The sequence below is a fragment of the Bombina bombina genome, chromosome 2 (genome assembly GCF_027579735.1).
Source record: "Bombina bombina isolate aBomBom1 chromosome 2, aBomBom1.pri, whole genome shotgun sequence".
Taxonomy (NCBI): Eukaryota; Metazoa; Chordata; class Amphibia; order Anura; family Bombinatoridae; genus Bombina; species Bombina bombina.
The window spans coordinates 1,067,630,129-1,067,642,507 of NC_069500.1; the positions used below are offsets into that span (position 1 = coordinate 1,067,630,129).

The window sequence follows — 12,379 nt, forward strand, 5'->3', positions numbered from 1 at the left end:
GGTCACAGCACGGTGCCCATACGTCTGGTAAGCATATTTATCACCAGCATATTTCATACCACATGAGACTGATTACACTATGAGGCACCCTCTTTGTGCTTTCCTTTTGTAATGTGTTGTTTTAAATGAAACACAAAAAATACTAAGGCGTTTTAATGACCTAAATAACGCGCACAAATTATACATCACTTTGTTGGCGGACACTTTTTAAACCCTTTTTTTCTTGCTACCTGTTTTAACATGTTTGGCAGTTAGGAGGCTTTGTGACTCAGGTATAAATTTAATAGATGCAAAGTAAAATGTAATTTGCTGTGTTGTCAAGTTCAGCTTGAAACTGTACAATATGTCAGTTTACTTTAGTCACAATAAAAAAAAAAAAAAAAATTAGAAATTCATGAAATATTTTCCTATACAAATGCATATAATTTTAGTGTGTTAATTAAACTTGACTTTTTTTTTTTATTAAGTGTATTGCATCAGTTTAGCTTACAACTAGTGATGCACCGAAATGGAAATTCTGGACCGAAACCGAATCCGAAAATCCTGGATGCACGAAAACCGAAACAGAAAATGTCTTTTTTTCCAAATTATTTTTTAAAAACATTTTTTTTGTTTTTTTTTGCATAATTAGACTATTTTATAAATGAATCTGAATTGAAAACCTGCAAGCCAATCAAATAAAATAACCACACTTTTATTGAAAGCAACACACTAAAATTGGACAAAAATATCTTAAAACAATAAATATGCTGCACAATAATTTTACCAAGAACAAAAAAACGATAATGCGATTTTCATCCAAAATGTTTCTGCGAACAAATTTTGGTGCATCCCTACTTAAAACAACATTAAATATCAATATACTGTATTCTGTATTTAGTTCTATGTAACAGAATCAGATTTAACAGTATTTTTTTTTACCAATTATCCAAATAAAGTATAGTCCTAGAAAATTATTATATGAGAAACAGTAAGTCAAGAAATGAACTCAAACAGCAGTTCTAGGCTGGCATCAAATTTGAAATATGCTACAAAATAATTTTACCGAAAATAACAGGCAAAAAAAAGAAAAACCGAAATAGCCAAAAATGACATTTTCGGCCAAACGTTTCTGCGGCCGAAATTTCGGTGCATCCCTACTTACAACTTATACACAATTGCAACTCAAGGCAATTCTAATGCATATATAGTCAACAAAATTAATCAATAACTTCAGCATCTGTTATATAAAAATAAAATCACATGTGAAGTGCATGGTATTGGCATAAATAGTAGCTATAACTATGTGTTTAACATTTGCAAGATGGACCCTATAATAAACAAGTGACCATGTGCGTTATTATACTTCTAGTGGCAGCTATTTTTAGAATTGCTGCAACCTTTTTTGTAATCAAGAAAGACTTGAGCAGTGATGGAGCCCAACTTTGAAAGATGTCCTCCATATTTGAACGCTTTTGCACAAGTACATACAAATACCTACAGAAATGAGAAATGAAGGGGTTTAAAGAAATCATTGCTTGTTGTGCGCTATTGACTTATACGTGGGTTAAAAGAATCACTGCTGTCTGTGTGTGGTTTAGACAGCTACGGGGGGCAAATTCACTACTCATTTGTGAGAATAAAAATGTATACACAAGTATATAGACCCCTAGCTTAAAGGGATAATGTATTCTAATATTTGTTCCCCTTTAATATGTTCCCAATGATCCATTTTAACTGCTGGAATGTATCAAAATGTCTACTAAAAGTCCCTTCACCTTTATCTTCTCATTTGAAATAGCTGATTATGTATATTGTCTCCCCACCCATACTGAATATTTCTGAACTTAAAGGGACTACTCCAAAATGTTTATTGTTTAAAAAGATATATACCTTTCATTACCCATTCCCTAGTTTTGCATAACAAACATGGTTATATTAATACACTTTTTACCTCTATGATTACCTTGCATCTAAGCCTTTTCTGACGGCCGCTTGATTGCATGACTTTAATTTATTATCTATTGACTTGCATTTTATCCAATTAGTGCAGTGTCTGCCACAACACACAGGTGTTAGCACAATGTTATCTATATGGCTCACATGAACTAGCACCCCCTATTGTGAAAAGCAAATAAAAAGCATGTGATAAGAGGCTGTCTTTAGTGGAAACATGCAGAACTTTAGAGGTTTAAAGGTTAAAAAGTATATTAATCTTAACAATGTTGGTTGTGCAAAGCTCGGGAATGGGTAGTAAAGGCATTATCTATCTTTTTAAACAATAGCAATTCTGGTGTAGACTGTCCCTTTACGTTCTGGTTATAAAAAAGTTTAGATAAAATAATGCTCTCAGTGGGGGGACTGTGACATAGATCTACTAAAACGCTAATTTTGCATTGTTCTCCCTAAGTACTGGCATTTGAGTAAAAATAAACCATAATAAAGATAAGGACTTTGTGTAAATAGATAACATAATCAGTTATTCTTTCCCTACAAGATCAGCCCCCTGTAGGTTAAGTTAGCAGAAACGGTTATTTCATACACAGAAATATACCTAATTGAACAATTTCCATTGCATTTTAAACTCTGCAACTGTTAGAACAAGTAATTGTAAACACTTTAAGAAGAAACTGATTTTACAGTACACTGTCCCTTTGAATAAAAACAATAGCATTTATTAGCCAAAACTCAGTACTTCACTTACCTTTGGCTATAATGCCTGCAGAGACCCTGTTAGGCCTGCTTAGCTGCCATCAAACCTGCTATAGAGGAGTGTCTTACCGTTTGATTGGATTTGATATTCTAGCTTGTCGCACATATGTTGTGCTGCATTTAGAACAGGATTTTTAACCAATCCAACTTATGGATGTGCTCCAGCCAGTACTAGCAGACCTTACAGTGTGGCAATTGACCTTGCTGAAACTGGCAGCAATCTGTGTGAAGTACTGGCAAAGCATATGTAGTGTGTAATTGCCCAGATTGTTTGGTACCTATTTTCTATTGGGCTGGAGGGCACCACTACTAAAGGATTGAGTCCTTCCTAGCAGAAATAGCCGCACACTATCACAGATTCCCCTGTATACTTGTCAGAATTCCCTGGGTAAACACCATATCCAAATACGTCCATCCTAACGGACAAGTGATTAGCATGATACATCACTCCACAAGACCCTCTCCTAGTCTTCTGTTGTCCATGAACTACACCATTGTAATTGTAATTTGGCATTCCCTGAAAATTAGGGATTCTCTTCTACTGTTTTGACAAAGTCCAGAATATATAATGATAAAGGAGTTTTCATGCCAGAAGAAAAATCACACCATATTGGCAGATTATTGATAACTAGCCAAGACTGGGTTATTCTTTATGCTAATTGTGGATCCATGTAAAAAACTTGTAGAGCTAAGTGCCAATTGTCATACTTTTATCGGTCTTCATATATGTTTTTATTATGGTTTTTTGTAACTAAAACTTTTTTTTTTACCTGATGGTGTTCCACACCCTTTTTTAATACCCCAGTAGAAGGGTAAGAGATAACGTAAGAACCTTGAAGAAGAATGATGTAGCATGGTTTGAAATTAAATGGATCCATGAGCTTAATTCACTCATCCCACTAGTATTAATAAAGATTTTGAGATTTGCCATTTTTTGTAAGATTTTTATATTATTCATTTTTTTTTATATCACTTAAATATGTTTTTAATTCTCAATATACATTTTCATTGGCTTCATATATAAATTTAATTTATTTTGAAAAATGGAGACATTATTTTATATTCTTCATATTGTAATTATTGTTTTACACCATTTGAATATATGTTTGATATATGGATTTTATGGATTTTTATTACGCTACTTTAACTGTGATGCATATATATTTTAATAACTGCATTTATTTTTGACCATAGCGAATATTGGTTACAGAACTGATCAATTCAAAAATATTTTTTTTTATTAACTGCTATAAAAGATTTTCTCCTAGGCCTTATAGATATCCTTGCCAACGCTGCCTGTGTGCAGGGAAATGTATGTTTCGTCATATCCTATATGCGCTTACATCACAGGGAGAGGTAGCGTCCTAACACCTTAGAGTCAAATGACTTGATCTGCTTTTCTCTATATCGGTCACTTTGATGTTCCATGCTAGATGGGAAATATCAGAGTAAACCTTTATTACATGACATTTTCCAAGAGTCCCTTTACAGCTTGCACATTATTATTATTATTTTAAACAAACATTTCAAAATGTATATGTACAAAACATTAATTTTAGTTTTGAGTTTAGTCGTTTTTTGCAATACACATGCAGTAGCAAAAATGCTTCTAGTAAAAGTTATCATGTTTCCATGGATAACTTTTACAAGAATCATATGTACATATATCATTGGTGATGATCAAATTTGTATTATCAAGGAGAAACGCGCTTCCACATTTTTTGGGGCAGGTGCAGTGTTTGAATATGGGTGCATGGATCATATGTTATTAAATAGGAAAATGTTAACTAAGTTAAACATGAAGGAGAAGGGGTATGCAGGGTTCTATGAGAAAGTGAAATAAATATTTTATTGTCAAGATCAGCTCTTTTTTTCCTCTGCCTAATTGACAATATATCAATACCGTATTTTATTGTAAAGTTGAAATGTTTTTAAAAACAATTGTGATGTTCCTAAATTTTTAATAAATGAAATATAAGAAAAACATTGTTAGTATGTGTAATTGGTATTGACAAATATATATATTTTTTCTTTTTAGAATACGCCCTGAAATATTCAAAAAGTAAGGTAAGAACACTAATTATTTTACTTGAATTGAAGGGACAGTCAACCCAAAACTGCTTTTAAATCATACATATAGAGTTTAAAACGATTATTATTTTTAAATGTTGTCCAATTTTCAACAATATTGCGTTAGCATGTAAAAAGACTTATGTTTATTTCTGTTGTTCAAAAATGTCCGCCTGCCCCCTCCCCTATTTCGTCACAAGTGTGTTCTCGCATTCACTTTTCTATTCTACACGCTCCCAGCGTTTGCGCATGCATAGCTCACATATGAAACCACTGTGTACTGAGCGGTTACTTTCTGTTCCGGTTTCAAAAGTGCCCCTTGATGAAAATCGGCGCATGCGCAAACACCGGGAACGTGTAGAATAGAAAAGTGAATGTGAGAACACACTTGTGACGAAATAGGGGAGGGGGCAGGCGGACATTTTTGAATAACAGAAACGAACATAGTAAGTCTTTTTATATGCTAACGCAATTTTGTTGAAAATTGGGCTACATTTAAAAATAATCATTTTAAACTCTATATGTATGATTAAAAAGCCATTTTGGGTTGACTGTCCCTTTTAAATTGTATCCAATTGCCAGTGCGGAAAATCCTGAGGAAAACGTTAATTATTTTGCTGATTTAAACAAGGGAGGTCAGCTAGATTTTGTTTTTATAGCTGATATAGTTACTGAATTCATGATGATACATTATATTAAAACTATTTCTGAATCTAGATTTAAGGAATATAATATGCCACCTGTAAAAGGTGTAATGATTACACGATAAGTTTATGGACATTTTTTCTTGACTATCACATGATAAAAGTATATTTGTTTGTAGCTTTTAGTGCATGCCATTGGCTATAGAGCAGCAAATACCTACACAAGGTACAATGAATGACTGGTTTACCTTTTGGTTATGTTCTCAACAGGTCTTACAACGTGCTATAAACCTTTTTGAAGATGAAGTAGATCAATGTGTCTCTGATGTAGTAAAAGAAAAAAAGATAAACCTAGAGAAGGATAAAAGGTTTGTAAACATTGATAACCAACTTACAAGTAGTTTATTAGTATATAGATTCAACACTGTTTTTTGAAGTCACACAAATTAGCATGAGAAGATTGTTTTTTAAATATAACTGTCAATGTATTTTTCTAATGCGGGGTTCCCTAACTCCAGTCCTAAAGACCCACTTACAGACCAAATTTCTAAGATTACCTTTGATGAAAACAGGCTAGATTATCATCATTACAGAACAGCTGATTTTGTCACCTGAGTTGCACTTCCTACATGCTGAAAGTGTGACCTGTTGGAGGGTTCTATGTACTGGAATTGTGATGTGTACAAAGGGACTATAAAGTCATGTTTCTTTGTGACATCTTAAAGAAGATATCCATTTCTTATATATAAAGATATAACAGCCGAGTGGTTCAAGTTGCCAGTGACAAAATGTACATTAGATTACTTTACAATAATGCCAGTTTAGTGTCATTTTTATCCTGTACAAGTTTACATAGCACAACAATAAGGTACAAGAGCATTTGCGTAAGTCCTCAGTTTAGCAGTGGATTTATCAACCTTAACCCCTGAAGGAGCAGCAACGGTCCCGCACTATTCTAAACATGGAAACCCTTAACGACTGCCGACATACATAGTACGTCAGTCGTTAAAGGGACATTCTTGCACATCAATGAGTTACATATTTGAATAGAAACAAATTTGCAATATACATGTATTGTGAAAAATGCATCTAGTAAAAGTTATCACTGTTTTAGTGATAGCATAGCTAGATATTCCCCGTTCACCAGAATTTTACTTACTGCAGATGCTCAGAGGTATCATGCCAGCAATTATTAGGTGGTACAAGCACCTTAGGCTCTCTGAGCAAGTTCTGTGTTTAAAATGGTGGTGCATATTTAAAACGGCTATAGCTTTTATTAGAAGCATTTTTGCTAATACATGTATTTTACAAAAATGCTTCTATTCAAAACTGATTTGCATTCATGTGGAATCCAATTTTTGCTGTAATGTCCCTTTAACCCCTTGATGACCACCGCACTTTTCCATTTTCTGTCCGTTTGGGACCAAGGCTATTTTTACATTTTTGTAGTGTTTGTGTTTAGCTGTAATTTTCCTCTTACTCATTTACTGTACCCACACATATTATATACCGTTTTTCCAAAGATACTATTTTGGGCTTTCCAAAGATACCATTATTTTTATCATATCTTATAATTTACTATAAAAAAATTATAAAATATGAGGAAAAAAACACACTTTTTCTAACTTTGACCCCCAAAATCTGTTACACATCTACAACCACCAAAAAACACCCATGCTAAATAGTTTCTAAATTTTGTCTTGAGTTTAGAAATATCCAATGTTTACATGTTCTTTGCTTTTTTTGCAAGTTATAGGGCCATAAATACAAGTAGCACTTCGCTATTTCCAAACCATTTTTTTTTTAAATTAGCACTAGTTACATTGGAACACTGATATCTGTCAGGAATCCCTGAATAGCCATTGACATGTATATATATATATTTTTTTTATAGAAGACATCCCAAAGTATTGATCTAGGCCAATTTTGGTATATTTCATGCCACCATTTCCCCGCCAAATGCGATCAAATAAAAAAAATCGTTCACTTTTTCACATTTTTTTTTTTTACAAACTTTAGGTTTCTCACTGAAATTATTTACAAACAACTTGTGGAATTATGGCATAAATGGTTGTAAATTTTTCTCTGGGATCCCCTTTGTTCAGAAATAGCAGACGTATATGGCTTTGGAGTTGCTTTTTAGTAATTAGAAGGCCGCTAAATGCCACTGCACACCACACGTGTATTATGCCCAGCAGTGAAGGGGTTAATTAGGGAGCATGTAGGGAGCTTTTGGGGGTAATTTTAGCTGTAGTGTAGTAGACAACCCAAAGTATTGATCTAGGCCCATTTTGGTATATTTCATACCACCATTTCCCCCGCCAAATGCGATAAAATAAAAAAAAAGTTACATTTTTCCAAATTTTAGGTTTCTCACTGAAATCATTTACAAATAGCTTGTGTAATTATGGCACAAATGGTTGTAAATGCTTTGAGGGATCCCCTTTGTTCAGAAATAGCAGACATATATGGCTTTGCCGTTGCTTTTTGGTATTTAGAAGTCCGCTGAATGCCGCTGCGCATCACACGTTTATTATGTCTAGCAGTGAAGGGGATAATTTGGTAGCTTGTAGGGTTAATTTTAGCTTTAGTGTAGAGATCAGCCTCCCACCTGACACATCACCCCCCCCGATCCCTCCCAAACAGCTCTCTTACCTCCCCCACCCCACAATTGTCCCCGCCATCTTAAGTACTGGCAGAAAGTCTGCCAGTACTAAAATAAAAGGCATCCTTTTTTTCTCTTTTTTTTCCTTTGCATATTTACATATGCTGCTGTGTAGGATCCTCCCCCTCTACCTTCTTGGCAGCCATCTTGGGTACTGGCAGCTGTCTGACAGTACCCAGTTTAGAATATATAGTGTCTCTCTTTTTTTTTTTTTCTGTAGTGTAGCTCCCACCCCCTTCCAGATCCCTTAGATTACTTTTTGGGGCATTTCTTTCCCCCCCCCCCCCTTCTCCCACATATACTTGATGTTTTCTGTAGTGTAGCGGTTCCCACCCGCCCCCGACTGTCCCGCCTCCGATCCCGCCCCCCTCTCAGGCTCAGAACCCATTGATGGCCGCCCACCCGCCTCCCACTGCATCTCCCTCCCACCTACGAATGCGGCCATCGATGTCCGGTGTAGAGAGGGCCACAGAGTGGCTCTCTCTGCACCGGAGGGGTAAAAATTGTTATTGCAGGATGCCTCGATATCGAGGCATCCTGCAATAACCGGAAAGCAGCTGGAAGCGATCAGGATCGCTTCCCGCTGCTTTCCAAACCGAGGACGTACGCCATACGTCCTCAGGCGTTAACTGTATTTTTTCTGAGGACGTATGGCGTACGTCCTCGGTCATTAATGGGTTAAGTAAGTGGATCCACAGTTACTATTCATCATCATACATTATATAACTTGGTAAAAACTCAGTTTAACAACAGCCTTAAACACTAAATACATTTCATGCTCCTCCCTCTAGTTATGGATGCCACCATATTGGAACCTAAATTTCACTGCAGGTATCTAAAGAATGATTTCTGGACTTATACAAATGTATGTCACCACTGGAAAGCTAGATTTCAACATAGCAGTACCCATGACTAGAGAGAGACAGAGGGTAACATAAATACTATGCTTATCATATTTGCTTAGTGTTTAATGTCCCTTAAACGTGATAGAATTGATATGCTGGAGATGAGCAACAATAGATCAGTGTAAAAGAGGATATATTAAAATATATTACAATATTGTGGTACTTGATACCAATATCACACATCTTTATCCCTAACACAAATTCAAGATTGAGAGAGAATAATTTGTGATATTTCACCATACATACATTAGGTACTTTTATTAGTCTGCCCATGTGTAGTCCTATAGACTGCATATCCATGAACATCATTTGCTCCATTTCTATTTGACGCCTTCGGTTACACCCTGGGGTCCCCAATACAGTCACTGAGAACCAGTGGATTAAAAGGAGTCTGAAATCTCAAAGCTACTTAAGATGTTGACATGGTTCGAGAGTGAGAATTAATACTTTGTCCTGATTTTTTAGGTAGTAAATGAGTGGTCAGAATCATTGGGTGATCTAGAGTCTTAATGAACGTCTATCAACCTTTCCAGCAAGCTACGTTTCTGATTCGTTTTTTGCACTTTATGCCCATATTTGATCATTTTTTTCAAATTATTTAAGTTTTTAAAGGGGCATTGTACACTGGATTTTTCTTTGCATAAATGTTTTGTAAATTATCCATTTATATAGCCCATCTGGGAGTTTTTTTGCAACAATATGTATTTTTGCTTATGTTTTAATAACATTGTGCTGATTTTCAGACTCCTAACCAAGCCCTAAAGTATCAGATATGCACATGCGTTTACATAAACAGGAGCAAGCAGGAGTCTGTAATCTGTCTTTTCATATGTGGGGGAGGGGGAGTGTCTACTCTTACTTCTTCCCAGCCCCTTTCACTAGGTGTCCCAGCCTTACCTCATCAACAGTGCTAAACTGGGAGCTTCAAAGTAAGATTTTATACTTGATTTTTATATCCGTATCTGTGTATAATATTCTTTATAGTAGTCTATTACATGCAGTTATATGAAAACTGGTGTGCACTGTCCCTTTAACTCCTTGAAAGTGGAGGGCTGCACAGCACCCCTAACTCATTTGTGTGCACATACTGTAGCCCAGTCAAACAATGCTCGGGCACGGAGGTAATTTGTCATTGCTAGTTCTGAGGGTGAAAGGGTCTTTATCCTGCACACCACATAAAGGAACAAAAGACATCTAATTTGTAATAGGGGAGTATGTCCTTTCAGATGCATAGAATTATCATAAAGATGACGGTCACCTGCAGCAGCAATTAAACAGCTGCTGAGGTCGAGATGTTCTCTAATGGACATAAAATAATGATCTGCTTTATTAGCCACCAAGGAATTTTATTAAATAACCACTACGCCCCTCTAATTTAACTGCTGGGGATAAGAGGGTCACATGCCTCTCCATTTTGCAGGTAGTCACCATGGTAATAGTAGTTCCCTATCCCAAGTAGGCACAAGGGCATAACAAATAAAATCTATTTATTATGCCCTTGTGCCTACTGGGGATAAGAGGGTCACATGCCTCTCCATTTTGCAGGTAGTCACCATGGTAATAGTAGTTCCCTATCCCAAGTAGGCACAAGGGCATAATAAATAGATTTTATTTGTTATATGTTCTTCCTCAGTTAAATTAAATATTGTATATGTAGGGAACGCAGTATTGTAATGAACTACTAATTATGACTCTACTTGTAGTCGCATAGTAACATTACAACTTATGCATTTACAAACTGTCCCTCATTCTCTGTTGTAGGTTTCAGGTAAACCTGAGGATCTGTGTGTTACAGATATCTGGGTACAAGAAGCTTTATTTGGATGTGGAAGATCTACGAAAACAATCGTATGACTGTGATAACCCACAGCATGAAGATCAACTACTGGAGGTATGGCAGCACAACACTATTTTCTCCAATGATGATTTTATTTTCTGAAGAGGCAATAGAGGAAAATAGAATCTGAAATAACTTTTGGGATGTAACCATGCATAAAAAGTTTAATAGGCTTATACATAATAATGCATATTTAGTTATACAAGTTATGACTATAGCACTGTCCTGAGATACGGCTTTAAATATCTCCAGGATGCATTTTCCAATCCTCTAAAGATCGCTTCTTGAAGTGAACTTATCTCTTGACCTTGCTCAATTCTATGAAAAAGGAGACTGAATCTGGAAGTTCCAGCGAGTGATGAGCTGATTTCCATAGTAAGTAGTAAAGCTCTCTGTAATGCTGAATCTTACAGGGGAGAGAGGGAATATAACAGGGAACAAATTGCACTAACACCAGTTTTTTTTTTTTTTTTTTATACACACAGGAAATTGGGCTATTTTCTACATACCTTACCTTACATTGGCTTCTAGTTTTGCAGACCCCTCTTTCTATCGGTGCATTATGAATTTTGTGATAAACTTTTTGTTTTACATTTGGTGAGAAAAACTGTGTGAAATACAGGCATAAAATATTTAGACAGTATCTTGAGGTCCGTGAGAAAACTTCTCTCAAGGAACGCCCCCTGTTCAGCCTTCTCTTGAGACTGATTTCACAACAGAAAATTATAATACACTTTGTACTTTGGTACAGTTTTAACTTTATATTTTGAAATTAAATTAACTATATTTACTGTGTACATCAAATTATGTTTTTTTTTTCCCCCTGTATACTTTTAAAGAATAGTTTTACTGTGTTGCAGGCCCGGAGCATAGAGCACACAGTGCATTTGCCTGGTGAGCTGAACCGATTGTGAGCTGCAGCCTCTTGCTTTTGCTCACCATCATTATTATTTGTGTATGATGCAGGGGCTGCCCTGGTATGCTTTTATCTGCCTTGCTGTGTATCTCAGCCATGTCATGTCTTACCTAGTGCAGGTTCTTGTTATTTTGAGTAACTGTAACTACACCTGCTGCTGAGTATAAGTGTTTGTTTGTTCTTTATTTAAAGGACCAGTCAACACAGTAGATTTGCATAATCAACAAATGCAAGATAACAAGACAATGCAATAGCACTTAGTCTGAACTTCAAAAGAGTAGTAGATTTCTCTTGTAAGATGTATCGAGTCCACGGATTCATCCATACTTGTGGGATATTCTACTTCCTTACAGGAAGTGGCAAAGAGCGCACCCACAGCAGAGCTGTCTATATAGCTCCTCCCTTATCTCCACCCCCCAGTCATTCTCTTTGCCTACTCTAAGTACTAGGAAGGGTAAAGTGAGTGTGGTGACAAAAATGTTAGTTTTTATTTTCTCAAACAAAAGTTTGTTATTTTAAATGGTGCCGGTGTGTACTATTCGCTCTCTGGCAGAAAAGGGATGAAGATTTCTGCAAGGAGGATGATGATCTTAGAACTTTGTAACTAAGATCCACTGCTGTTCTCACAAGGGCTGAAGAGTACAGGAAAAC

At 35.8% G+C, this 12,379-nt stretch overlaps 1 protein-coding gene across 1 annotated transcript in view; it reads left to right on the forward strand.

Moving 5' to 3' along the window:
• ELMOD2 (ELMO domain containing 2) overlaps nucleotides 1–12,379 on the forward strand; it is a gene marked incomplete in the record, with an annotated part of 447,084 nt that overhangs the window by 138,270 nt on the left and 296,435 nt on the right. Inside the window, 3 exon segments of the mRNA XM_053703694.1 lie at nucleotides 4,730–4,758; nucleotides 5,676–5,773; nucleotides 10,737–10,866. Of these exon segments, the coding sequence (XP_053559669.1) occupies nucleotides 4,730–4,758; nucleotides 5,676–5,773; nucleotides 10,737–10,866 (257 nt within the window).